Here is a 24,397-nt window from a genome sequence, read left to right as displayed (position 1 = left end):
AAGGCAGTGTGGACTCTGTGACACCCAGAAACTCATCCTGTACCACTGCTTTATGGCCAGGTGAGATACAGGAACCTGCCAATGACACCCCTCCATCTCTCCCTCTCTCCCTCTGTGTATTTTGGTAAGACTCCTTTAGCATGTAATTAACTGAATACCAGGAATATTCATTAGCCGAAGGAGCCTGTTCCTCCTCAGTAAACCACACCACCTGAGCTGCATACATCTTCTATTCAGAGTAAAACAGGCACATTTTCTTAGTGTAACAATTTTTTTTTTTATTTCAGTTACTTTTTCACATAAAACTTTATGTAAGCTACAAAAATCGTGAAATGCAGAAATGGTATTAAAACTGCAAACTTAAAAGTTTAGATTAAAAAAAAAATCAGTCTTTCCCTGCTAACAATGACCATTTAAAACGAACCATATTTTGATGGATTCATTTAATAAACATACCATACACTTCTCAAAAATAAATAAAGAACAACATCAGAAAAACCAATACTATCAACAACATGAAGCATTTAATCATCTTTTTTTCTTTTCTTTGAAAGACATAAATGAAATTTCTAGGCACAGTTTTAGGCATTATAGAGGACACAGAGGCAATAGGTTAGTGTGCACTGCGCTGTACAAAAATACAGTCTGAATAAATTACATTGCTAGCCATAAGATTAGACTTCACTTACCAGTCAGTTCATTGCATGTTTAATAATATACAGTTACATGCTAATCCATATATATCATTTATATTTCAAACACATAGGTCTCTCTATATTTGTTTTTAAAATTTACAAAAGCTAAACGAAGTTGTGCAAGAAATCCAGAAGAGGTGCTGGGTATTTGTCAGCACCGGACGGTATACTTTAAGCTTAAAAAATACAAATAACTAGCCCTGCTTGCAAGTTTGCTATATATATATATTTATTCATATATATTTGGAAGAAAAAAAATGGATTTGTTGTGGGAGAGAATCATTCTGCCAGTGAGATAAAGTCAAACAACTGAAACAATGGTGACATGACACAAGCACAACATACAAAATTATTAATTTGTCGTACGTACACTCAGGACACAGACTTGCATCTTTTTTGTGGCTAAAAAAACCCCCAAGAATCAGCACAAAGTTGCATTTACCTTTAGTTCTGTTCTGAGAAACATAATGCTTGTCAAAATTTGCAATGGTAAAGAGGAAAAAAAAAGACACTGCAGTAGCAACCTAAGCTAAAGGTAGGTACCTAAATCCACGTACTGAATGCCCAAACACAAAGGTCCTGAGGAGTCTGAGGTGGGTCCTAATAGATTGCATCCCCTTCAAGAGGAAAAGCAGATGTTGGGACTGAAAATCAGATCTCTGACTCAACTGTGAATCAAGAACCTTGTCTTTAGGCATTCACGTTTGTAAATTGTTGTGCCTGAACGCCTTTCACATTAACAGCCAGTGACTTGCAGAGCACACACCACTCATTTGCATCTGCCTTAGGCCTGGCAGCTGCTTTCACTCAAACTCTACATAAAGAAAAACAATTTGATAAATTAGTGGCTACGTGGGTTCAGCATTGTACCTTCTTGTCAGCACAAAATGCCACAATGCTGGCCCCAAAACACCATCTCCTTAGAAAGGTACAGACATCTTCTCACAGTGGGCTTCTCTGCACTAATCTAATTCCCATGCCAAACTACAATGTTCTCCATGCTGCTAAATAAAAGCAGAACTACACAGCTGTTCAGAAAAATACTGAGTGAACTATATAGTGAATATCTGCCTTAAGTCAGTCTCAGGAAATAAAGCAGAGTTACAAATGCTCTCTTGGTGCCTGTGAAATAACTGGAGCCAAGTTTTCCTCTCATCCTTTTTGTTCTCCAGGCATCGCCATGCAGTCTCTTCCATGTCAAGCTGTCATTTTGCTCCGTCTAATCTAATTAATCACCACTGCAGATTCGGAATATTCTGCCACAGTAGTAAAGACTGAACTCCAGAGCATGCCAGAGTTTTATAAACCATCTCCACAAGCCAGCAATACTTGCACAGTGACTTCCTAAAGGCAGCCCTGTGGTCATTGCAGACCCTTAGCACCCTGGAGATGGTGGCCCAGCAGAAACACAAGAGATGCCATCTTAACACCCAGTAATTCAGGAGCCTTTTCCGTGGAACCAGCAAAACCGTTTGTGTAGAGGTGGATGTGCAACCCCAGCATATCTGCTTGTGTAGAGGTCCACACAGAATATATTTTAAATTTCTCCAATAAAAAAAATAGTTATTTCTAAAGATTACAATTGTATAAAAATATGCTTATAATTAATTGAAAATATCCAAATAAGCAAATTGTAAACAAAAATAAAAGTGATGCGGATTAAATTCATGTGAAGGTTCTCCCTATTTTATCTTGGGTTTCATTTCATGAGTACAGTCTCTGGATGTTTTAAGTGGGAAACATACTAAGTCAGGAGTAATCAGATGTACATAATCACCAAAGAGTCCACTAGAAACTCAGTTTTTAAAAACAAGAGATTACCTCCTGAAGTGCTAATGTTTTAATATGGACATAATGGTGTCTTAGCTGTATTCTTGATGATCAGGGACACTCACAACCTAACCAGATTTTTAAAAAATGGCAGTTTTTAAATTTGCAACACCCTTAGAAAAGAATTTTTAGCAAGTATTATATTACATATGGAATAGCAAGAAGTTATTTTTGTCGAGTTCTACCTTAACTTGATGTGAACTTTTAAGCATTTCCCATAACACAGAGTCTGTACAAGGGCATATACAGAAGACAAACCGTTGTGTGTTTATTTTGTAACACCAATAAAAATTGAGGGTACCAATCCAAGACTTTCAAGAATGTGTACAAAGTTAGTATTTTAACCACTGCATCACAGCTCATATTACAATTTTAGGATGAATCATTTCTCTCCCTCTGCATATATATTTGCATTATATATATTCATTTATACTAACAAATACCTTTCAAAAATATAACTGAACTTGTTCCATATGCATTCTTTTCATGACAATGTTTGCAAGTTAAATGGTTACTCAGGACAACTGCAATTCATTCACACATTTTAGATGTCCCAGGGACAGAACAGGTCTTTTTCTATTCCCCTTTATCTTCACCCCTCCAGCAAAACACTGAGAGCTGAGACAACTTCCAACTACACAGTCAGAAGCACATGTCTCTGGGTTTGGACTTCCTTCAACAATCTGCTACAGCTGGCACGGTGATGTCAATTACTAATTCATGAAATCCTGTGTGGGTTGGTGGCTTGTTTGGGTTTTTCTTTTTTTTTTTTTTTAATTATTCTACCAGCAGACTGTTGAATGCAGATATTAGACAAGTCATTAACCAGTTACATTCACTGCCCTCAACACAGTCCCTTGCAACTAATTCCTTAAGAGTGCTTTTGAGCAAGTAACAAGGGGCCAACTCAGCCTATTGTACACGATGCCATTGCCTGCTTATCAGACATCTGAATCCTCTATGATACAGGGAAACTTCTAAATGGAGCCCATACCAGCTGCTCCCCTGAAGGCAATAGCAGATGCAGGCATTGCATTCTCATTCCAACTAGTTTTCTCACAATGATCGCTGTCACGTAGATCCTTTTGCTTGTTGTCAGGAAAAATGAAGTTTATGTATCAGCAGCTTGCAGCATCTGCCTATGAAAGATCAGCAATCCTAGTGTTTGCAGTTCTTCTAAATGGTTGTAAAAGCTGGTTACAGTGTTCACACCCAAAAGGCAAAGGCTATTTTATCAACAGAGCAGACTGTTTGGTGCTCCACAAGTGTTCTAAAAAAACTGTGAGCTAGAAAAGATGGGGAAATCCTTTTTTTTTTTTTAATTTTTCTTTTCATTAAATGATTCTAGTAATAGTCTTCATAGTTCTTAGGGTTCAGGCAATAAAGAATGGCACCCCCAAATGAAAATATAGTTGCACCCCATGCCAGGCCATAGCCCCAGTTGAATTCATGGTATATTTTCAAGCTGACCGTTTCGATGAACTTGATTGGGTAAAGGACTAAGCTGCAGACCTGGAGAACAACTGAAAGAGAAAAAAAATACAAATGTCAGAAGAAGCCTTATTTTGCTTCCCTAAAACAAAGAAAATATCAAATAACTGAAATTCACATTTAAAATGCTTTTGGAAAGTTTTAGCTTGTAAGTGCTGCCCTTTTTAAATCACCTTCATTTCATTCACAGACAACAGAGCAGCTCTTCCATACTCCCTTGCTGATCAACAAATATTATGGCTGTGATATAATGATGATCCTTCAAATGTCCACAAAATAAACAGTGAGAGTAGTATTTCCCAAATTCTTTTCTGTTTCTCCTTTGTATTTTAGTTTGCAGTCATTACTCCTTCCCTAACAGCAAAACTTGTTCTATTGCCATTATAAATAAGTCAAAACGAGAAGCGAGAATACATATTAAGAAATGTTGCTGAGAATCAAATAATTTACTTAGCCTAGAAATAATTCATTGTCATAGGTGATATATACTTGTGCTCAGTAGAGACTCAGTGAATCACATATTTCATATTCATTACTGTGTTCTGCAAGAAGAATTAATGGCATTCTTGCACAGAATACCAAGGAAACTATAAAATTTGATCAGTCACTAAACTTCAAGCCAGCAAACTATTATGAATTTAGGGGGTGGGTCAGAAATACTGTTTGATGAAAGAAGATAATAGGTCAAATCCAAAACATTAAAAGCTTCAAAATCAATATTTCCTATAGCACTGAGATCCACAGACAAACATTGGCCATTTCACTCACACACACAGCCTTGCAAACTGGCCCCTTTCATTAGCCCTGGAGACAAATGCTCACCTGTCCTGAGAACAGGGCTGCTATGGGGAGATCATACCCCATGTTCATCAGAACCTCAGTGATAAAACTCTGTAAGGCAGTCACTGGAAATTTCAGCTCATCCACCTTAGCCTACAGAGTAGTCTTTGGACACTTACTTGAGACTGACAATCTGAATAATGTTTGCACAATGGATTTTCTGATGTGGATATCAAAATCCACAGGACTTTTATTTAATTATACACTTATTGAAGTGTTACTTAATATTATTCCATTTGATTATAATTTTTTGTCTGTCAGCTCACAAAATACTGTGCAACGTTTGAGAAACTCTGGCAGGGTACACTGGGAAAAGCACCTACTCTTATGAAAAGATTATGCATTCCAGTTCTGTATAATGAGAGCATCTTTGCATCCAAAAGCACCTCAACATATGCTCAGCTTTCAGGCACATCTTTAAGACCATTCAAGGTCAAAAAGGATTTCTGAAAATGTATGGAAATAGATGAGTTTTTCTTTAGTGCCTTCCTGCACTGGGGATGCAGCATCTCTGCTGAGTCAGTGCAGAAACTGCTCCATGTGTGTCTGTGTCAAGTGCAAACCAAGGAAGTCTCCACCTTCCACAGTGTAACATATGAAGTATGCTTAATTTCAATCTACAGATTGGACTTGTCAAAACACAACCAAAAAAAAAAGTGATTCTCTTGGAAGAGGAACATGTTGCTAAAGCAGCAACACACACAAGAGGGTTTTTTGACATTTCCATAGTGAGGGTTCCAGCTTTCCCTACTATTGATCCAGATTTGCTATTGTAGAACTCAGAGCAAGTGCTGGCAGCAAGTGGCTGGTGGGAGCAGCCACCCTCCATAGCACTGTCATCACTTTGCACTGATTTTGCCTTCTGTCATTGTTTTTCCCTGTAGAGCAGGAAGGGAGCTGTGCAAGTAGAGACAGCAGTCAGTAAAGTTATGAGAAATGACCAGCATGACCCCAAAAGATGTTGAAAGCAATGCTTGCAACTCCTGGTCTGTTTCTAATGAATTTACAGGAACTCCATGCTATGCTGACCTGCTAAGGGAAGTGCTTTACTGTACTATCTTTCTTCAGAAGCACAAGGCTTTTCCTGCAGAAAAAACAGGCTGCAAGGAAATCTTTAAAAATCTGCTACTCAAATGCTGTTCAGAGAAGACTAATCATCTCAAACTTGATTGTTCTCTTCAAATGTAGACACATTTTTATGAAGCACTATGATGTTTGCAATATGGGAACAGGAATACTGGTTTTATTCCATTCACATGAAATGTAAGCAATTATACATACTCATCATATTAAACATGCAGAAATCATAAGAAATGCTTTAAAAGTAGGAAAATATAATTTCAGTCATCTTTTTTTTTCTTTGTCCAAATGTTTGACTATAAATTTTGACGTCAAAAAAAACCCCCACTTATGATGTGGCTTTCTAATTTATCTGTAATTATGAAAATGCTGGTGCTGGCTAGTAAGTTCTGCACTTCTGTTCTCTACCTCCTGCTTATTTCAGATCAATAAAGCACTTCATTAATAAGTGCTGGGTGTTTCACAGATTACCTGAAAAAGAAGCTGTAACAATGATAGGAAAAAAAAATTCCTAAATATTCCTCTTTTCAGTGCCAAGCAAGATGGCAGTAATGAGAGTGGACACTAATCTCAGAGTCAGGATGGACATCAACAAGGAAAGAAGTATCATAAGGAGGGCAGTAAGGGCCCAGGACAACATGCTTGGAAAGACTGTGACATCTTCATGCTTGAATTTCTTCAAAACTGGACCAGACAAAACTGTCAGTGTTAGTGACCATGCTGCCTCAAAAAGGAGATTGGAGCACATAACCTAGAGAGTATTTTCCCCAACAGTATTTCTTTGATATTATGACTCTTTTTGCTGCCCTGTAGCAACCTGCACTACATTCTACTGAAATCAGTCCTACTTTTTCAGACCATTCCATCAACTTCACGAAATCAAATTCTGGTTTTCAATGTTTCCGAAATGTTTTTCCACTGTAAAATTTGACAAGTAAACTTTCATTCTGTCTTCTACATCATTAGGAAAATAGGTGATAGCACAGTACTAAGGATGCAATCCAACTGTGCTCTCTCTATCAGAATTAAAAGATACCTCCTTAAGTATTCTTCAATTATTATCTGCCACCATTTTATATTACTCTCTTACCTGTAATATTTTCACTTAGCCACTGTTTTCCCTATCTTGCATGTAAAAGTATCTTGTGAAATGCATTAAAAGCTCTCTAATGTCCCCAGGATAGTCTTCCAAACACTGTCACAATTGTTGAAACAGCACCAAAAGGCAAGCATCTTTAATTTTTCTTTTGTTTCTTTTATGGACTTTCAGCAAGCACACTTCCTATTTCTGCCCCTAAATTAGACTTGGTTAGCACTTAGTTAAACAGTAAGTGTATCATGAAACTCCTGCACTGACAAGTTTGTGAGCTTGCACTTTGAGGGCCAGTTTGATTCATGAGCTCTAAGACACCCCAGCAGGTCCATGAGCTGGAGACTCCCCTAGAGCACAGAGGCACACAAGCCAAGGTGGCTTCATGCAAAATTTCCTGCAACTGCCTCTCCATCTGCTCCACATTTTTCCTGAGGTGTTCCTCTACCTCTCAACATTAAAATACATCCTGTCAGCTCTAGGAGGACACATTCACATCTTTTCATTACTTGCTGGCATATTTTCAGCATCTAGGTTGAATTTTGGTTTTTTTGGTCCCTTTCTTTCTCATCTCTTCCAGTCCTAGTCAGCCAATCTTCTCCCTCATCTACAGAGTTGCTAACTGAAACCTGAAGCTGAGGGGAAAAAAAATCAAAACTTGAAGGAAAAAAACCAGCCTGGAGCCAACTGTTTAGACTCTTATAAAGCACCTGGAAATAACTTTTCCATTTTGTCCTTTCTTCCACACAGAGACCTTTTCTACCCAACACCCACACATCATTAAACGTCTCTGGGAAATTCATACGGTGCCCTTTTTCCAGAGGCAGCTGATAGACTCCCAACCAGAGTTACACAGAATATTTGGTCTTGCCAGCACATTCACAGGTCAGGGTGGTGTTTATCCTGAAAGATTTGTGAAATCCACAGATGAAGGCTTGAATCTATGGAAAGCTGCATAAGGCACAAACTGCTACAATCTTAACCTTCCCCTCTTCAGTGGGGGATTCTTTCCATAATTCTTTCAAGACACATCATCCATATTCATCTCTACAATTGCTGACATCAAAGATAAAATCTGCAGGAAATGTCTTCTAACAATGTAAGTGTCAAATCCTGAAAGGATTCTCCTCAGATTTGCTAGATAATGAAGAAAACTGGGGCAGGTTGTCTTGGGCTCATCATCTCTCCTCTCATATGCTTCAGGTTATGGCTGTTCAAAATGCACATGCACACACACAGAGGCAAAGGGAAGATGTAAACACCATCATAAGCTGAAGAACCAATTTAATTTCCTCTTAGATTCAAGTAAGCATTAAAACCCTTCACCATCAACCTTTTGTAGTAAAGACTAGAAGCAATTTTATGCAGAGGAGAGCACATGAAGAGAAACAGTAGGATTTGAGGAAATCTTTTCTTGTGGAAAGCCATTTCTCTTTTTAGTACAAACTTAACTACTAAATGAGCAGCATAGCAAGACAGGCATGTATGGCTGAATAATTATCAAGTTACTACATGATGTTATGAGAAATGAAGCCAAAAGCCAAACAAGAAACCAAAAGCCAAACTACAAAAATTACATAACCCCATTTCCTTCAAAGTTACCTGCCCAGCATACCTTATAAACCTCAGAATCAACACTGAATTTTAAAAGAATGGCACCAGTACCTTTATTCATTTAACCAAGCAAGCAATGCAACACACAGAACAAAACCAGACGATTTTCACTCAGGGAATCTGATCCTAGGTTGCTTTAATTTCCTAAAAGCAAACGAAATGCAATCTAGGAATGTGTCTTGAGCACATAAAAGTGCATCTTGAAAGGCTTGGCTCCATCAAGGCAATGTTATCAGCAGGGGGCAGCAGGAGCCTTCCCGGAGTTCTGCTTCATCCCAAACTCCCTCCAATTCCACGCTCTCATCCTCTCATATCCTCATAAGTGGCTTTTTTTAATACATCCCAAAGGTTCTGTCATCCTCTTCATTTCGGGCTATCAGAAGGGGCTTAAGCTGCTGGCTCCATTGCAGATGTGAGTGACAGGATGAAGGCAAACCATGGTTGGTGAATCTCAGGAGAATTTGAAACATCCATGCTGACAAAGCCCCAAAGCACCAGAATATATATAAAAGGAGATGATTTGATATTGTAATTGTACCTCACTGGACCAGTCTTACAGACAATTCAGAGTCTTAGGTCTCCCTTAAGATTTTGTGATAGTTTATATAAACTGTTCCATTTTTGTGTTTTTAAAACCAAACAGGGACTGCACTGTGACAGCTTGTTAAATTAATAACCAAGTGAGATGACACAACAAAATTAATTCCTTATGGCACAGGAGCATATATAAACACCTTGAAAGATAATCCTATTTATTTTCACATGTAGAGCTTCCAGGGTTCACCTTTGGGTATTAATTTCCCTGTTTTAAAATTGCAAAAGAGAGAACATTAAAATAAAAATGGCTTTGCACGAAGAATAAAAATGGGGGCATCAAGCAGCACAAAGTCACAGATTAAAAATGGTATTTTGAGATTTATCCTCTGTAGCTTCTCCTGCTGCATGTACTTCATAAAACAATAAATATAATGCAAATAAATAATTGTTTATGAACTAATAATAGTGCAACTGCAAAAATGATCAATGCTGTGCAGTACTTACAGCCTGAGAAACCTCACTGGAGTTAAGAAAGAAGTAACCAAACACCTCTGGATTAGTATGCAGAATGAGGCATATCTCCCTCCATGAAAGTCCAGCTGCTCTCAGGAAATCTTTTTAATGATGCCAGGGCTTACCTGCAGCAAAGAGCATGACTGCAACTGGTCTGTAGAACCGCCTCCGAGATCCCACGCAGATGGAGATCAGCCCAACCAGGAAAGCTATGAGAATAATGGCAGCCCCACCCAGCAGCAGAGCCAGAGTAGCTATCTGCCAGTCTAAGGGGAAGAAAAAACAAAGAGGGGAAAAAATAATTATACAATTTCAGTAAAACAAGCCCACAGGCCTGACAGAAACAAGAGAATATGAGGAACACAGAGGCTGCATCGAGGCTTGAGTAAATAAAGAGCTGTGTCTTGAATTTCTTTTTCCCCTAATTAGTGAATCACCTTCATAAAACAGATGTAACTCAGAAGCAAAGTGCCACAACCTCCCACGCTTACTCAAGCCTTAGTTGGCTTCGCCGGGATTTTGTCTCAAGTAAAACTGAGTAATTTGGTCCCCTGGTTTTTATCCAATTTAGAATGAGAAATTGAGGCTGGCTCAGAATCAGCTGGCGTTGGGTTAGCTGCCCCTCAGTCTGCTGTAACTTTCTCACAAAAGAGAGTGAAACTCCAACCTCTGCATGAGTTGATCAGGATGACACAGCAAGGGAAATGCACGGAGCCTCATCATACACACCTGTCCCTTGGGAAATACCAAGGCCACACAGTATGTGTAACAAAACTGAGGAGATGCTCAAAGGTTAAAAATATATATATATATACATTTTTTCAACACTAAAAGATAGCTGGAAGTCAAGAATTTCTAAAGGCAGTAACAATCATTAGCTGCAGACCCAGTCAAATACCAAGCCCATTTTAAAATGCCAGTTATCCTCAGGAGTCAGTTTTTCTTCCCCCAAAATCAACCTCTGCACTTGTCCAGACTATTTTCTAGTTATTCTGATATATAATGGATGCAGTTATAAACAACATATTTGCAGTCTTAAATCAAATAAATCAGAATCCATTTGTAAGCTGATGGCCATGATTCATGTCTACAACATCCAAAATCTAACTTAAGAGCTTCTGTGGGACTTTAGAAAGGCACAGGCTTTGGGCTGTCTCTTTTCCCAAAAGAATATCTAAGACCTTTCCTCTCTCCAGTAGAAGGCATCAGGAAAAAGAATCAGATCACTATTTACTGCTTATCACTACTATTTACTAGTTCAAGAAGATGATATAAATTCAGTTCATGGGAAAAGGACCTATGGATCATTTGCATCTCACTACTTTGAAAATGCTACCAGTCACATGATACTCAGAAAAAAATGTCCAAGTTCACAGAAAATGAGATAATTATTTGCAAATTAAATTTAGATATCTTAAGGTTACTAAAACAACAACAACGAACACTGTCTTTTGGGAATGAGTAAAAAGCACTGTTTTAAATAAACAAGGAATCCAGTTTCAAGAGGAATCTAATCTGCTGAAGATACAGACAGTGCAGCTGTGGAGTTTGGGAATGGAATGCTGGCACCTATTATCACCAAAAAGCCCTCACATATTACATGAAAAAAGATGAAGGAGATTAGAAGAAGAAAGTGGGTTGAAGAGCTATAAAAGCATTGCTTGAAAAGAAAGTGATTTTAAAGGGGGGTTTGTGCAAGTACACATGTTTATTTTCATTCTTTTCAGAAATCCAGGCATGTCCTTTACTAATAATTTAATTACTAGGTACTCAACCTTTGAAACTATTTTACTCCTTGTTTTATTACTGAACTAACCCCTGGGAACAATCTTTCATTCTATCATCAGCATGCAATCTCTAAATCTCTAATGCCAGTTTGTTGTGTGTCCCACTGCTACACTATCACTATTGGGATGGAAATATTATTTTAGGACTGGACAGAGATGTTTCAGCAAGTGTTTTTAGTATTATGAGTATTTTTAGTATATGAGCCTTCAGAAACTCCAAGAGGTTAGTGTACTGATGATTTAGAAAGGATTTTTCCAATATCAAAGTGCATTACAGATACAAAACCCAGAAATAAATAAACAGAATGGAACACTTTGGAACAATATGAAAGGAATCCTTGCACTAGAGAACTACACAGATAGACCAGCCACATAAATCCATATCACACCAAAGTTAAAAGACACATAAAATTGATTAAATAAATCAAAGAGCCAGACAGGAAAACTCAGAAACTAAAATTTTTTGAAAGTCACCACAAATAATTAAATATTAAATGTTATCTTGGCATTGATCAGGTGCCAAACTGTAATGCAAAGGGATGTGTATGACACTGGAGTAGCAGCTAAATGGAAAAACAGGTTAAGCATCCTATTGCTTTCCAAAACCACACTGGAAAAACCACCAAAAAACTGATCATAAATTAGGCAAAGATGACATAAGTGCAGGGTTAGAATAAAGTTTAACTTCCAGGACAAATATACAGATTTTAGAAAGGTTAAAAACTAAACAAATTACCTTACTATAGCACTGATGTGGGAGGCAAAAGGACAAATGAGTGTTGGGAGACACCTACACTCCTAACTAAAAAAGAACTGCCTTGAATAAACAAAATTAATTTCTTGAGTAAGACAACCTACTCAGAGATGCTGACAGCAGGGCAAAACCAAGGCTCTTACTGCTCCCCACTACCAGCTGGGGACCAGGTACTGAATGCTGTGCTCTGGGCACATCTGGAATTGCCTGTTTATTTTAGTCCCTTTCACAGGAGCATACAATGCTACCAGCCTTTGCCTTGAGCTGCAGGGACTTTGGTTGAAGAACATTGTGAAGGTCAGACATTAGTGCATGAAGAATATAGGACTAAACTTTCCTATAGTGGCTGCCATAGTAACTACATGTTTAAATCTCTGTGTCATCTTGGAAAAAATGTTAACTTTCAATTCTGAAAGCCATTTGATCTGGTGACAAAATAAAGCTTATGGTGGACTAAGAAAGCAAAATATTCTGCATGGGTCTTCTACTTAACAGCAATTTTTTACCTTTTATTTTTTTTTTAAATCCAGGCCATTGGTCTTTGCACAAAATAAAATAAAGATCCAAAGAACCACTACCTCTGAAGGCAGAGCACCCTGTAAATCAAGTATCTATAATATAAACACATAGAGCAAACAGAGCTTTTCTACAAAAAGAGCTGTAGTGTTTCTCAGACTACCCAAGAGTGATTTACAGGACACAGCATCAGAATGGGATCAGGAGATTGTTCTGTTACACAGTGCTACTGGTACACAGAACATAAACATCACAAACCTACTTTAGAGCATCCAAAATATGCTTGTACCTCTTCTAGGCATGCACCAATCTTGCAAAGAAGTAACTAATAAGAACTGTAAGTTCAGGAGCCTCAGCAGTTCAGTGAGACTGCTTTTTCTCACAGAGATAGAAATATGAAAAAACAGAGGTAAAATGGGGCCTTACAGATGATAATTATTACTCATCTGCATACAAAACACAATTGGTTACACTTGAAGAGTACACATCAGTCTTTTTCACTGTACACCACTACAGGTTTTTAAACTACACATCTATTATCTAAGAAAAGTATTAGGAACTAGTAAAAAAACTAATAAAACTCACAGAAATGTTAATAAATTTTTAGACTTTAAAAAGCACTGTGACCTAATGCCTAAATAAGATTTCCTTTATTGGTTTAGATAAACTTGAGATCTTTTCAGTGTTCCACCATTTCAGCAATACATTATGAACTACACCAGTAGTGCCACCTATCCCATGCAAACTAGAATTAAGACATTTTTGACAATTATTAGGTAACTCGAGAGATTTCTTAAGAAAAAGCTCACTTAATGTATCCTATTTTTAGGTCTGAAAATCCCCAAGAAGCATTCCAATGTCTATAACCATGAGAAAGACATACTGCAGTTCTGACAGCAATTACAGTGTTTGCATATTTTTGACTATAACAATCTGCCCATTAGTTTGGGAATGTGGGCTTCAGTATTTGGAAATATATATCAATATGAACCTAGGCACTTGAGATATATTTTCAATACATATTTGGTGAAAAAAAATTATTAAAATTACCATCTTCAGTTAAAAAAAAAAAAAAACAAAACAAAAAACCACCAAACCATGATGATACAGTTTATTTTCAGTTAGTTCCTCATACAACAGTCTGTGCCTTTCTGGGGGACAGCTTGGTCTCCTTGCTATTTGGAAATTCTGCCTGTTTCTTAGTGACCCAGAGGCACAGTGTCAACTGTACACTGACATGTCTAACTCTCGCTTCTTTCCCCAAAAGAAATGACCCAAGGCTTTGAGCTGTGATTTTTAATTAAGAGCAGTGCTATTTCCTCAATTCCTTGGACAAAATAATACTTCACTACTAGGAAAAAATCAGGGAAAGTCATAAAAGAAGAAGAAATCACATCGAAGTCCTGAAATGTCTATTTTAATAACTAGGTCCTTTTTTAATACAAGAAAGATCAATGTAAAAGGCTAGTATAGATGTCATGTTTTCAGTAAGGTACCCCAAAATTAAATATTTTTTTCAACATGATATTCTACCAAGCAAAAGAAGTAGAAGAAGTGGTGGGCATAGAAACATACTGTGGAATATGTGAAACATTGGTGTATAGGGCTATTCCAGACAGGGCATGTGAAGTGAATTAATTTCTTAAGAAACAATCACATATTCCTTCTTCCATACAATGGCTCTCCAACAAGTCTTCTCATAAAGGCTGAAGTACCAAAATGCATGCAGCTGTTACATGATGAAGGCAACGTCTGACCTTCTAAACAAAACAAAATCTTGGTAAGAAACAAAAACATAACACTCAAGTTTTTCTGATTCATTGCAATGCTTCTATTTGTCAAGTACCTGCCCTCAGACAATAAATACTCTAAGAAATTGCAATATAGCATTTAAAATCAAGAATAATGATTTTGAAATAATGTGTGAAGCAGAGAAACCTGAGGCACCCACACATAAGAAATTAAATGTAACCCACTGAGTATCATAAAATCCAACTTAAATAAATACGATAGCTAGAGATATTCCCAATTGCTTCATATTCAAACTTAGATATCAAATAGCCAACAAAAGTTTGAGAAGTGAAGTGCATATATAAAAACATAAAGGCAAACTCTAGTTCCTAAAAGTGCTTTGGTTGCATGATCAATAAGATTTCTTCTTTCTTCAGCAGGATCATGAGCAGAAGCCTCTGTGCAAGGTGAAGATCCACTGAATTCTGTGGAAAAGCTGTGGAACAGCAGGGGCCATTAAGTTCTCACGTCAAATTACTCTACAGAGGTCACCTCTGGAGCCTCTACCCGAGGCAGAATGATGGCTTTCAAAGAGCTGCTCAGAAGAATTCTGCCCTGGGTGAAGGGGATGCTGGCTAAAGCTGGGAAGCCCAGTGCCTGGAAGTTCCTGGGTCCACACTCCTGCAGAGCCAGCCTGCACGTGCAGTCCTTTGGGATCCCACAGTGGACACTTCTGTACTCTGCAGGCACAAGTGCATCCTGGCAAGATCCATACCAAACCTCCATAAGCTGCTCTGGCCACAGCTTTTCACAGTTGAGCCTTGTACAAAAATGACAATAAATAAGTATTTTCTGCTCATTGATTAGTATAGTATGTTTACTAGTGCTGGCTGCTGCAGACATACTCTGGCTTTTGTATTTTCTTTTTATTTTATGGATTGAGAGTAAGATTTTTCTAAAGTAGGAAAATTACTTGTGCATGTGGTACTCAAGTCACTCAGACACTTGAAAAGCATTACCAGAGCTACAGAAACCAGCCAGCTCTTGTTTAAAGCACAATTTCCTCGAGAGAACTCACTTCACACCAAGGCTTTCTTTTAAAAGCCATAAATTTAAACAAATGAAACAGCTACATTAAGTCACAGATATGTTATAAAGAAGGACATGACATTTTCCCTAAGAAATCTGTCTTTATCCACACACAGCAGCATGTGGGACAAAGCCCTGGGTAACCCAAGTGCTGCACAACACCCATGGGACTAACAGGAAGACTTTCCCATAGCTCCAATTCACCAGGACATTGACAACACCCAAAGAGAAATTTAAGCATTTAATGCTGGGTGCAAAAATCCCTAAGTGCCTCCTAAGGATAATTCAGAGGCTCTACATAAGGCATCAGTCATTTTGCATTTACTGTACTAGAGGCTTGTAGGATGTTGTAGTGTTCCTGATGCCAAGTGAAGAGTCACTTAGAATCAGTCAAAGAAAAAGAGAACAAGAGAGACATCCAAAAAACAGTGCAGACCCTGTGTCTTACAGAGGTGTAGAATGCTAATGGATAATGAAGGCAGCCAACCAGTGAAGGAGGAAAGGCAGAGAACTCCTTAGCTGCCATACCCAGGGGCTAGAGAGTTTCTCAGAAGCTGCAAGGCCTTTGCTTCCCAGCTCTGGCTCCAGACTCCTAACCTCACACCTCTGCCCCCATTTCCCAGTGGGATTTCCTGATTGCTAGGGTATGCTGTAACTGCCCTCCTCTGTCTGTTGGACCCAAGGCACAAAAAGATTTATGAGATCCATGAACAAATAGGTACAAGGAAATCCAGATCTAAGTCTTGCTCCAGAGAGCCTCTTATTTAACTGGTCCCTTCCAATGCTCTGTTGCTGTTGATGCAGCTTTCCCCTTCTGCACAGGAATGCTGACCATCACTGGATGGTGGCCCAGTCTCAAGGCTCTCTCACCTTTGAGGGAAAAAGGCCTTAGCAGCTCCCTACAGAGCTGCTATCCTCTTACCTGGGCTCCTCCTGTGGCTTTCCTCTTCTCAAGAGCAAGGTAACTTGTCACTCTAAGACATGAAACAACACGACGTGCACACACTGCTGTTCTCAAGGTAAAAAAGGGGAAGTTTATTTTCTGACTCCAACATTTATAGATTTCCAAAAGTGACAGTGGATTGGAGGGTGAAAGTGCCACCTCTCCAATGACACTGGACAAACCAACAGTTCATCAAATTTCTCCTCCTCCATAAAAGAATGCAAAACAATAAGTTATTTACAGAAAATGTGTGAAAAAGTTCATTACAAGAATGTAAACATCCAGAAGGCTTAGAAAATCCTAAAAAATCAGGGTGACAGTAACTGAGATGAGAGAGGAAGAGGCTGACTATTTGTAAGGTAACAAACAGCCCCACTGGCAGGGTGCTCCAGGCAGAAGGTGCTCTCCCCCCAGCCACCCTCCTCAGCCTGGAAAGAACGTGCTTGATAGTCTGGGGGAAGAACTAGCAGCCACTATTCAGACTGCTCACCTCGCCATGGAAAGCAGTGTGCCTCACCTTCCACCCAAAGATGCCATTGGGAGAGCAGGGAACAATTGGGTTATATCTGTAAAAATATGGTAAGCAACTCTACTGCTGTGGGAAAGAGACAGCAAGACAACAAAATGGTCTAAATGCCAGGGGAGGTGCAGATGCATGAGCAACTTGAAATGCAGCAGGTGCTTGCTCATCTGCCCACGGACACACACCTCTCCTGAAGAATCAAGCTTGCATTCCTTGTTTATAAGAAATATATACACTTTGCAGAGATGTGGGTTGGGATGAGGAATGTTGTATGTCTGCTCTGTGGTCCATCTTTATTTCTAAAATCACCAAGTCCTTTAAACATAGCACAACTTCAAATAAAAAAATTAAATGGTGCCATTATATAGATCTTTATTTTACCATTTATAAGCCACACACATTGCACGCTGCTTTTGCCAACAGAGGACTTCAAGACAAGCACAGCATTACAGAAAATCATGTAATCTATAATTCATTCACAGAATAGTACAGCATGTACTCAGGCATTTCCTCTATTGGATACACAGCATTCTTCTGAGATTTGCTTGTTACTATGTCATTTTAATTATTGTATATTCATTCATTCAATGAAAATAATAAAAAAACCCTCAAACAACTGCACACACCCACAACTTTGAGAACTTCACAAAAACCTGGAACTCTTAGAACTCTGCCATTAGGAAAGAAGTGTGGGAGATGTGTTATACAAGCTTTTCACAGTAAGCTCAGTATTTCTGACCTCTTCTATAAAAGCTACTACTTTTTAGCAATCTGAAATACTATGCATTGGAACTGGAAGTAACTATTTTCCACAGTTATCAATGTTCTTCCAGAAAAACGGCAATCTTCTGCAACTTTCAAAACACATTCCATTGTTCCTTGAGAAGAACAATTAGCATTTTAAAGAGTTTGAGGTGTACTTCCCATCAGAATGATGACTTTAAGTGGAACAATAAAGCAATAAAGCAATACAGCTGGCTGGACTTTACCACTCCTCCTGTTACTCTGAATCCCATGTGGTCATATTGGGCCACAAATCAGTAGCAGAGGCAAGGCCACTCTCTATGCAATTCTAAATATAAAAATCTCATCAAATATTAAAACTTCTTGCATTATCCCTAACTCCAGGGACATCATATTTAATAAACAGAACTTAAAGCAACAGGATACATTACTAATTTTAAAATTGCAATGAACAACAGCAGTAGCAATAACCCACTATAGCTACAAGTCTTTATTTATTTTTTAAGAGTATTATCACTGATAAGGTGTGAGGTGCTCTTGCCCTGACCACACAAACATCACAGATGTGCTCTAACCACATCTTTTACTGCTTGGAGAAGGGTGGCTGCAATGGCAGCCTCCACCATACTAAAAGGTCCAGACTGAACAGGATCTGCTGCTCCCATGGCCTTCGGTCCATTTGTAAGAGAGGGAACATTCCTTAAAATATTCTATCAGGGGCTGCTGTGAGGGGTAGTTAAGCCAATTCAAGGCATTCTGCACAGTTTGAAGAAGCCAGATAGGCATCAGGCATAAACAGAGTGTCAGTCATCACAGAATCAAGGATAATTTAAAGTGGGAAGGGCATCTGGAAGTCACCTAGTTCAGCTCCCCATGGAAAACAGGGCCAACCTTCAAGTCAGACTCAACTTCAAAATTAGATCAGCCTGCTCAGAGCCTTAGACACTGAGTGTGAAGTAGCATGGCTTTTGATTTTATATTCATCTTCAGATACAGTGCTGGGGATGATTATTAGAGCTAATACACAAAATGAAAGACTACAGTATTCAAAACCAGAAGGAACATTAATTCCTCCTTAGATTGTATGAGCCACTTTTTACAGGTAAGTAAAATCACATTCATTCTTCTGTTATTTCATAGCAAACTACCAGCCTTGCTGAGCTTTTTACAAATACATGTCAACATCAAATCTGAGCAATGATCCAGATTTTCTAATGAGGAAGCTGCTTTTGAGCTAGCAATTTCCCCTTGGAACAGCTCCTTAGATTCTGAACAAGGAGACACCATCCAAGAGTATTCTGGCATGTCAATTCAGATATCTGCATCTAATGTGTAATTAAGGTTAAGCCCCTTGAAGTGCTACCGAATGAACAGCCTCTGGTGCTGCTTTTATTTTAAGAACAAATTAGAACAAAATTACAAGCATAAAACTAGACTCAAGTTGTTTACTGCACTATGCTACAGGCTAAGCTTACCTTCATTGTTTGCTCATCACAAAGTTTAATACAGACTCAGAGACTCTGTTGCATGTATTTCCTGGAGACGCTTTGTTTTTCAGGAATTCATGGGCAGTTGTAAAAGGGCATAATATTCTTGAAGAAAACTGAATGTTGCATAAAGAAATCCACAGGTTGTAAAGTAACAAAGCCATATACCCCACATTCACCAAAATGAATACAGTTAATCAAAACCATTCAAATGTATTTTTATATATTCTGTTTTCACAATAAACTGAAAGGCTTCAAAGGAGCCATTGTTTTCTATGAATAGAATATACACCTATTTAAGTCAAAATAGACAATGTTCACCTGCAGGTTAAATTCTATGGAGCCCTTTATTTCTTCTACATTACATTTGTGTATCTTTGATTTAAAGAGCCATAGTGGCTGCAGTCTGTTGCAAAAATTCAAATTTACTGTTATTAATCTGCAGGAAGAAGAAAAGTACCTGTGACGGTATAGATATACCAGGCAGTTTTGTACAGAATGCATTTAATTTTAATGCTGTGACAGGAATAAATATTCATATATAACTCTTGATAAATCTGCAAATAAACCACCACAAATGAGATATAATGCATTTCAAATAAGGTCTAAAAAATAAATTTGTTTAAAGAGACACAAGTTTAAAATACAGTGGGTCTAAAGACAACTTGTGCATTAGCCAAGGTAAGCTTTGATCACAGAAAACAGCTATATGCCAAGACAGGTGGTGAAACTTCAGAGCTTTACAACTGCATTTCTGAATTTCAAGATTTGATAATGAAGCTTTCCACACTGGCAACTTTGTTATTCATCTCCTGAAGTTGCTGCTAGTGGGAGATTTACTCAGATCCTAAAGACTCCAAAAAAAAAAAAAAAAGCAAATTAAGATGAGATATTTTATAACTTTCAGGTGTACAAAAATTAATTTGACTCACTATTTTACATACTTGAACCATTATTATTGTGAAGTACTTCCACAAGTTTAAAAGTAGTATGTGAGCAAACAACACTTGCAAGTTACAAAAAAGCCATTGGAACAGTGAAAGAACGAATGTGAACACATGCTCCAAGCACTAGCAATGCTTCAGGAAAAATGAGATTATTCCCTGCTACAACAGCCAATGCAACCATGCTCTGTGCATTTCCTTCAGCTCTCCACTACCAAGTTGCCCTTCTGACAGCAGTCAGGGGTCCTACATCTAATTAAAACAGAAGTTTTTAATTAAACGTTGAATATGCTTTAACAGCTTCCAGTGTGAGCATGCCCTTGATGGTGCCACTTGAGGTGCTCTCCTTCAAGGGATGATGAAGTAAATCTCTTAAAACCATGGGTGAAGATGCTTTTTTTCCTGTGTGCGCTGCTGCTTCTCACAGCTAGCTGCAAAGCTGCCTGCACTGGTATCAAGCTAAAAGAGCTTTCCCTGTGGGAGCTCTCCACTATCTGCAAAATCCTGCTTGCTGGATTCACAATGTAGGTGGAAAATGCACTTAAAATATTAATGCCAGCACACAAAACAGTCTTAAATATGAGCCCAATCCAACTTGGTGAACTTAGTGGGAGCCCTCCTATTGGCTTCAATGGCAATTGTACCACAGTAGCAAAAGGCAAGAGGAAAACAGTGCAGTTTCTCATATTTCAGGTCTGGTCAGAATGCAGTACTCTGTGCTGAGCACAAGGAAAGTGAAGGGTTTATCCCAGTCACCTCAAGTAAAACAATCATACTAGACTGGAAAGTATTTGAGGAAAATGGGTAAAGCTCATTTAAGAAACTTGAATAAAACCGGATAGGCAGGAATTTGTGCACGATAGAAGAAGGCACCAGCAGAGGACAGACCAGATTTTCAACACACAGCATCCAAAGAAAACTACATCTCATTCCTACCCATCCTCATCCATTCATCTTCCACATCCCCACAGACAGACAGGTGACCAAGAGAGGAACAAGAGAGATTAGTGTCCTTTTATGCTGTTCCATAAGCTGTCCTGCTTCTCTCCCCGTCCCACTTTTGTGTGTGTGTGTACACACGCATGCATGACGGGAGATGGATGGAGGGGGGAGCCCAGCAGAGCGTGTGGAGCTGGGGGGGACTGGAAGCAGGTTCTCATTCAAGCCATCTGAAAAGTCTTTCTGCAATCAAGGGGATACTATTTCAGGAGACAGGGAGAAGGGGCAAAGGATTCACGTTGCTAAGGAGACACATAGAAGCTGACATTCCTACATAAATTTCCATTTATACCAGGGAAGGAAAAGAAAGCACTCCAAACTTTGTGCAGACACCCTGGTAACTGACTGAAACATGCATTTCTTTACAATTCATTTTATATTACTTAAAACAAAACCCCAAAAAACATTTTAACCCTCAAATATTACTGCACACGACAGAAAAACCAAAATAAGCACAGCAGCAAAGGAACCTATGTAATTCCAACTCAAACTGAGATCAGTTATTTTCCAGAACCTATACAAGGACTTCAGAGAACACAGGAAAACAAAACACACCAAGAATATAGTCAGTCCTTGGCTTTCCCTCCCAAAACACACATCTTGTCCCTGAATGATTTACCCAAAAAGCACAGCAATCCAAACAGATGATTTATCAATGCAAGTGTGTGTATGGACAGGGATAAAAACGATGTAGAGGGAGGCTGGCTGCATTTGTCAGTGTTTCTGTTGGGGCTCCAGAAGTTGCTATCAGGCATAAAGTAAATAAAACCACCCATGAAAACCAAAACAATTATCACACTACAAAAGAATTTACTGAAAAATATTCAACAGGCAGCTTGTTTTTATCATTCACAACCCGTTTTTGAAGTACTCCAAGAAATAGTGAAATGACGTTAAAAAAAACAACTATCTCTGATCAAAGACCTAAAAAGGTGAAGTACGAATGAGCATCAAGAAATCACAACGGGGAGTGTGGCATGAAGGCAAAGGAGCGTGAAAGACGATGGGGAGATCAGTACGTGCTAGAGAAAGACACACACAAGCACACCCGGTGTGATGGAGAGAGTCCAAGCCCAGGCGTCCCCACTCTGGACAAAGTAGCAACCGGTTTTGGTTTAGGAAGCCCCAACTTTCCGGAACCTGAGACTTCTCAGATGGGGGCTAAGGGGCAGTATAAGATACTCGATCCCAAACAGTTTCTCACTGTATAGGGAAGCCACCACACGGAAAAAAAATAATCAAAACTAGTTCAAACTCGGGATCTTTTGTGACAGTACCACGGCACATAGGGAACCAGTCACCATATGTGACTCGTTTCGCTCACTGAAGCCTCACACCTCCCGCACCCCGGGCACGATCCGAGCTCGGTGCTGCCCCTCCCGCACACGCCGCTCGCTGGGAGCGCCGCCGCCTCCGCCCCAGCCCGACCGCCGGCGAGATGCGGCTCGGGGAGGCTGGAGGAGGACGGGGAGAAGGAGGAGGATGGGGACGGGTGAAGAAGCCCGGGAAGGGAAGGGGTGCGGAGGGCGGGCGGACAAAGGTGCAGGCAGGGGACTCCTGCCTGCGCTGGGAGCCGGGCGGTGACCAGGGGCGGCAGGGGGCGAGGCAGGGAACCGGCGGGGGCAGCGGGGCACGGCCCCGGGCACTGCTCCGGTCCGGGGGGACTGGCCCCAGGAAGGGCTGGGATACACTCCCGAAGGAGACCAGAGTGAAGGAGAGGCAGCTTGAGGGATTCTGGTGGGTTAGCCACGGCACGGCGAGGGGAAAGAATTCTCAGTGCCCGGGGTGCGGCCAAGGGAACCGGAGGAGGACGAGAAGGGGGAAAGCAGCAAGGGCTGGCGGCGGAGGGGAGCGGGGCAGCGGGGGCAGCCGAATCTCACCGCTGTGCAGCGTCGACTCGCAGAGCCAGCTGTCCAAGTTGCCGGGCTTGCGGCAGGACTCCCAGAGGGACAGGTAGTACTGGTGGTCCGCCGTCACCCAGGCGGGGCTCAGCACAGCTCCCAGGTCCAGGCACAGCGCCAGAAAGATGCAAACCAGCCCCACCAGCTTCAGCGGGGTCAGCACCGAGACGCGCACCTCCTCCATGCCGCTGCCGGCCGAAGCCATGGGGCCCAGGGGAGACGAGGAGGACGCGCTGCCGCCGGCCCCGAGGGGAACAGGAGCGAGAGCCCAGCTCCGCGCAGAAGGGGCGGGCGGAGGGAGAAGCGGCGAGACCAGCGCTGTCTAACGGTGGCGAGATGCGTTCGCAGGCGGCGGCAGCGCCGCTCCCTCCCGCCCTCCTCCGCCGCGCTCCCGCCCCGGTGTATCAGGTGCAGCCGCTCTCCCGGCCCTCCGGCGCCGCCCGGCCCGGCCCGGCCTGGCGCGGCGCGCTCCGCCCCATGCCCGCCCCTGCCGGGGGAGGCCGGGCCGCGCTCCGCGGGGAAGGGGCGGGGGCGCGGCCCCTGCCGGCCCCGCTCCGCCCCGCCGGGGCCGACTTTGGGCAACTTTCAGCGGCCGCAGGCGGCGCCCGGAGCCGCTCGCATCGCCTCGCGTCGGTTCCCGCTGCCCCCGAGCGGTTCCTCCCCGGCTTCCCTGGGGCCTCGGCCGCCCCGGGAGCGGGAGAAGCGCCGGCTGTGTCCCGGCGGCCCCGCGATCGAGCCACAGCCCCCGGTGTGGCCGGGCACTGGGGGGGTCCCGGGCCGCAGCCCCGGCCCCACCGCGGTATCGCTGCAGCGAGGAACTGGGCGAAAGGAAAGGCCCCTCGGATGCAGGATTAGCCGTGCCTGACCTTGATTCTTCTTCAGGAGTGACCTTTAAATCACAAGATATTAGTAGAGGGTTTAAAAAAAATAATTCAGCGTTTCATTATTCGTGTGTAGACTTACCTGCGATTCGCGCTTCCGTCTCCCGTCAGCGGCGTTGCTGATCCCAAATTAAATCTTTGAGGAAGGATAAGTACTTTGCCCGGTTTCCATTTAGTCTCTGCTTATTTTGTTTAATTAGCACTGAGGTGCTAAGAATGTCAAGGGCAAATGTTTGGGTTAGTTATTAAACAAGGTACTAGTATAATTCACTGTCTAAAGGAGCTCTTCCTCGAGATACAAACACACACAGGCACGAAGGTGGAGTGTAATGTCCATAAAGGATTATTAAAAAAAGAAGAGCAGAAAGATTCAACCTGTAGATTTTAAAGTGAGTGTTGCTACTTACA

The 24,397-nt window shown here is 40.8% G+C and overlaps 1 protein-coding gene across 1 annotated transcript; it reads right to left on the bottom strand.

The window, feature by feature from the left end:
* Positions 1-408: 408 nt before the first annotated feature.
* TMEM47 (transmembrane protein 47) lies at positions 409-23,539 on the bottom strand. Its single transcript, XM_036379761.2, has 3 exons — positions 23,088-23,539; positions 9,816-9,956; positions 409-4,048 (listed from the first exon to the last, which is right to left on the bottom strand). The coding sequence occupies exons 1-3, from the start codon at positions 23,311-23,313 to the stop codon at positions 3,870-3,872; spliced, it is 546 nt and encodes a 181-aa protein (XP_036235654.1). The 5' UTR covers positions 23,314-23,539; the 3' UTR covers positions 409-3,869.
* Between the last annotated feature and the right edge of the window lie 858 nt (positions 23,540-24,397).

The sequence above is a fragment of the Molothrus ater genome, chromosome 2 (assembly GCF_012460135.2).
Source record: "Molothrus ater isolate BHLD 08-10-18 breed brown headed cowbird chromosome 2, BPBGC_Mater_1.1, whole genome shotgun sequence".
Lineage (NCBI taxonomy): Eukaryota > Metazoa > Chordata > Aves > Passeriformes > Icteridae > Molothrus > Molothrus ater.
This window is presented reverse-complemented; position numbering and strand designations above follow the sequence as displayed.

Bases quoted from the DNA above. Each gene is read 5' to 3' on its own strand.
- TMEM47 (XM_036379761.2), bottom strand. From the start codon at position 23,313: ATGGCTTCGGCCGGCAGCGGCATGGAGGAGGTGCGCGTCTCGGTGCTG. The intron at 9,957-23,087 runs GTGAGATTCGGC...TCTTCCCCTTAG, and splicing joins CGAGTCGACGCTGCACAGCG to ACTGGCAGATAGCTACTCTG. The intron at 4,049-9,815 runs GTAAGCCCTGGC...TTTCTCTTTCAG, and splicing joins AGTCATGCTCTTTGCTGCAG to TTGTTCTCCAGGTCTGCAGC.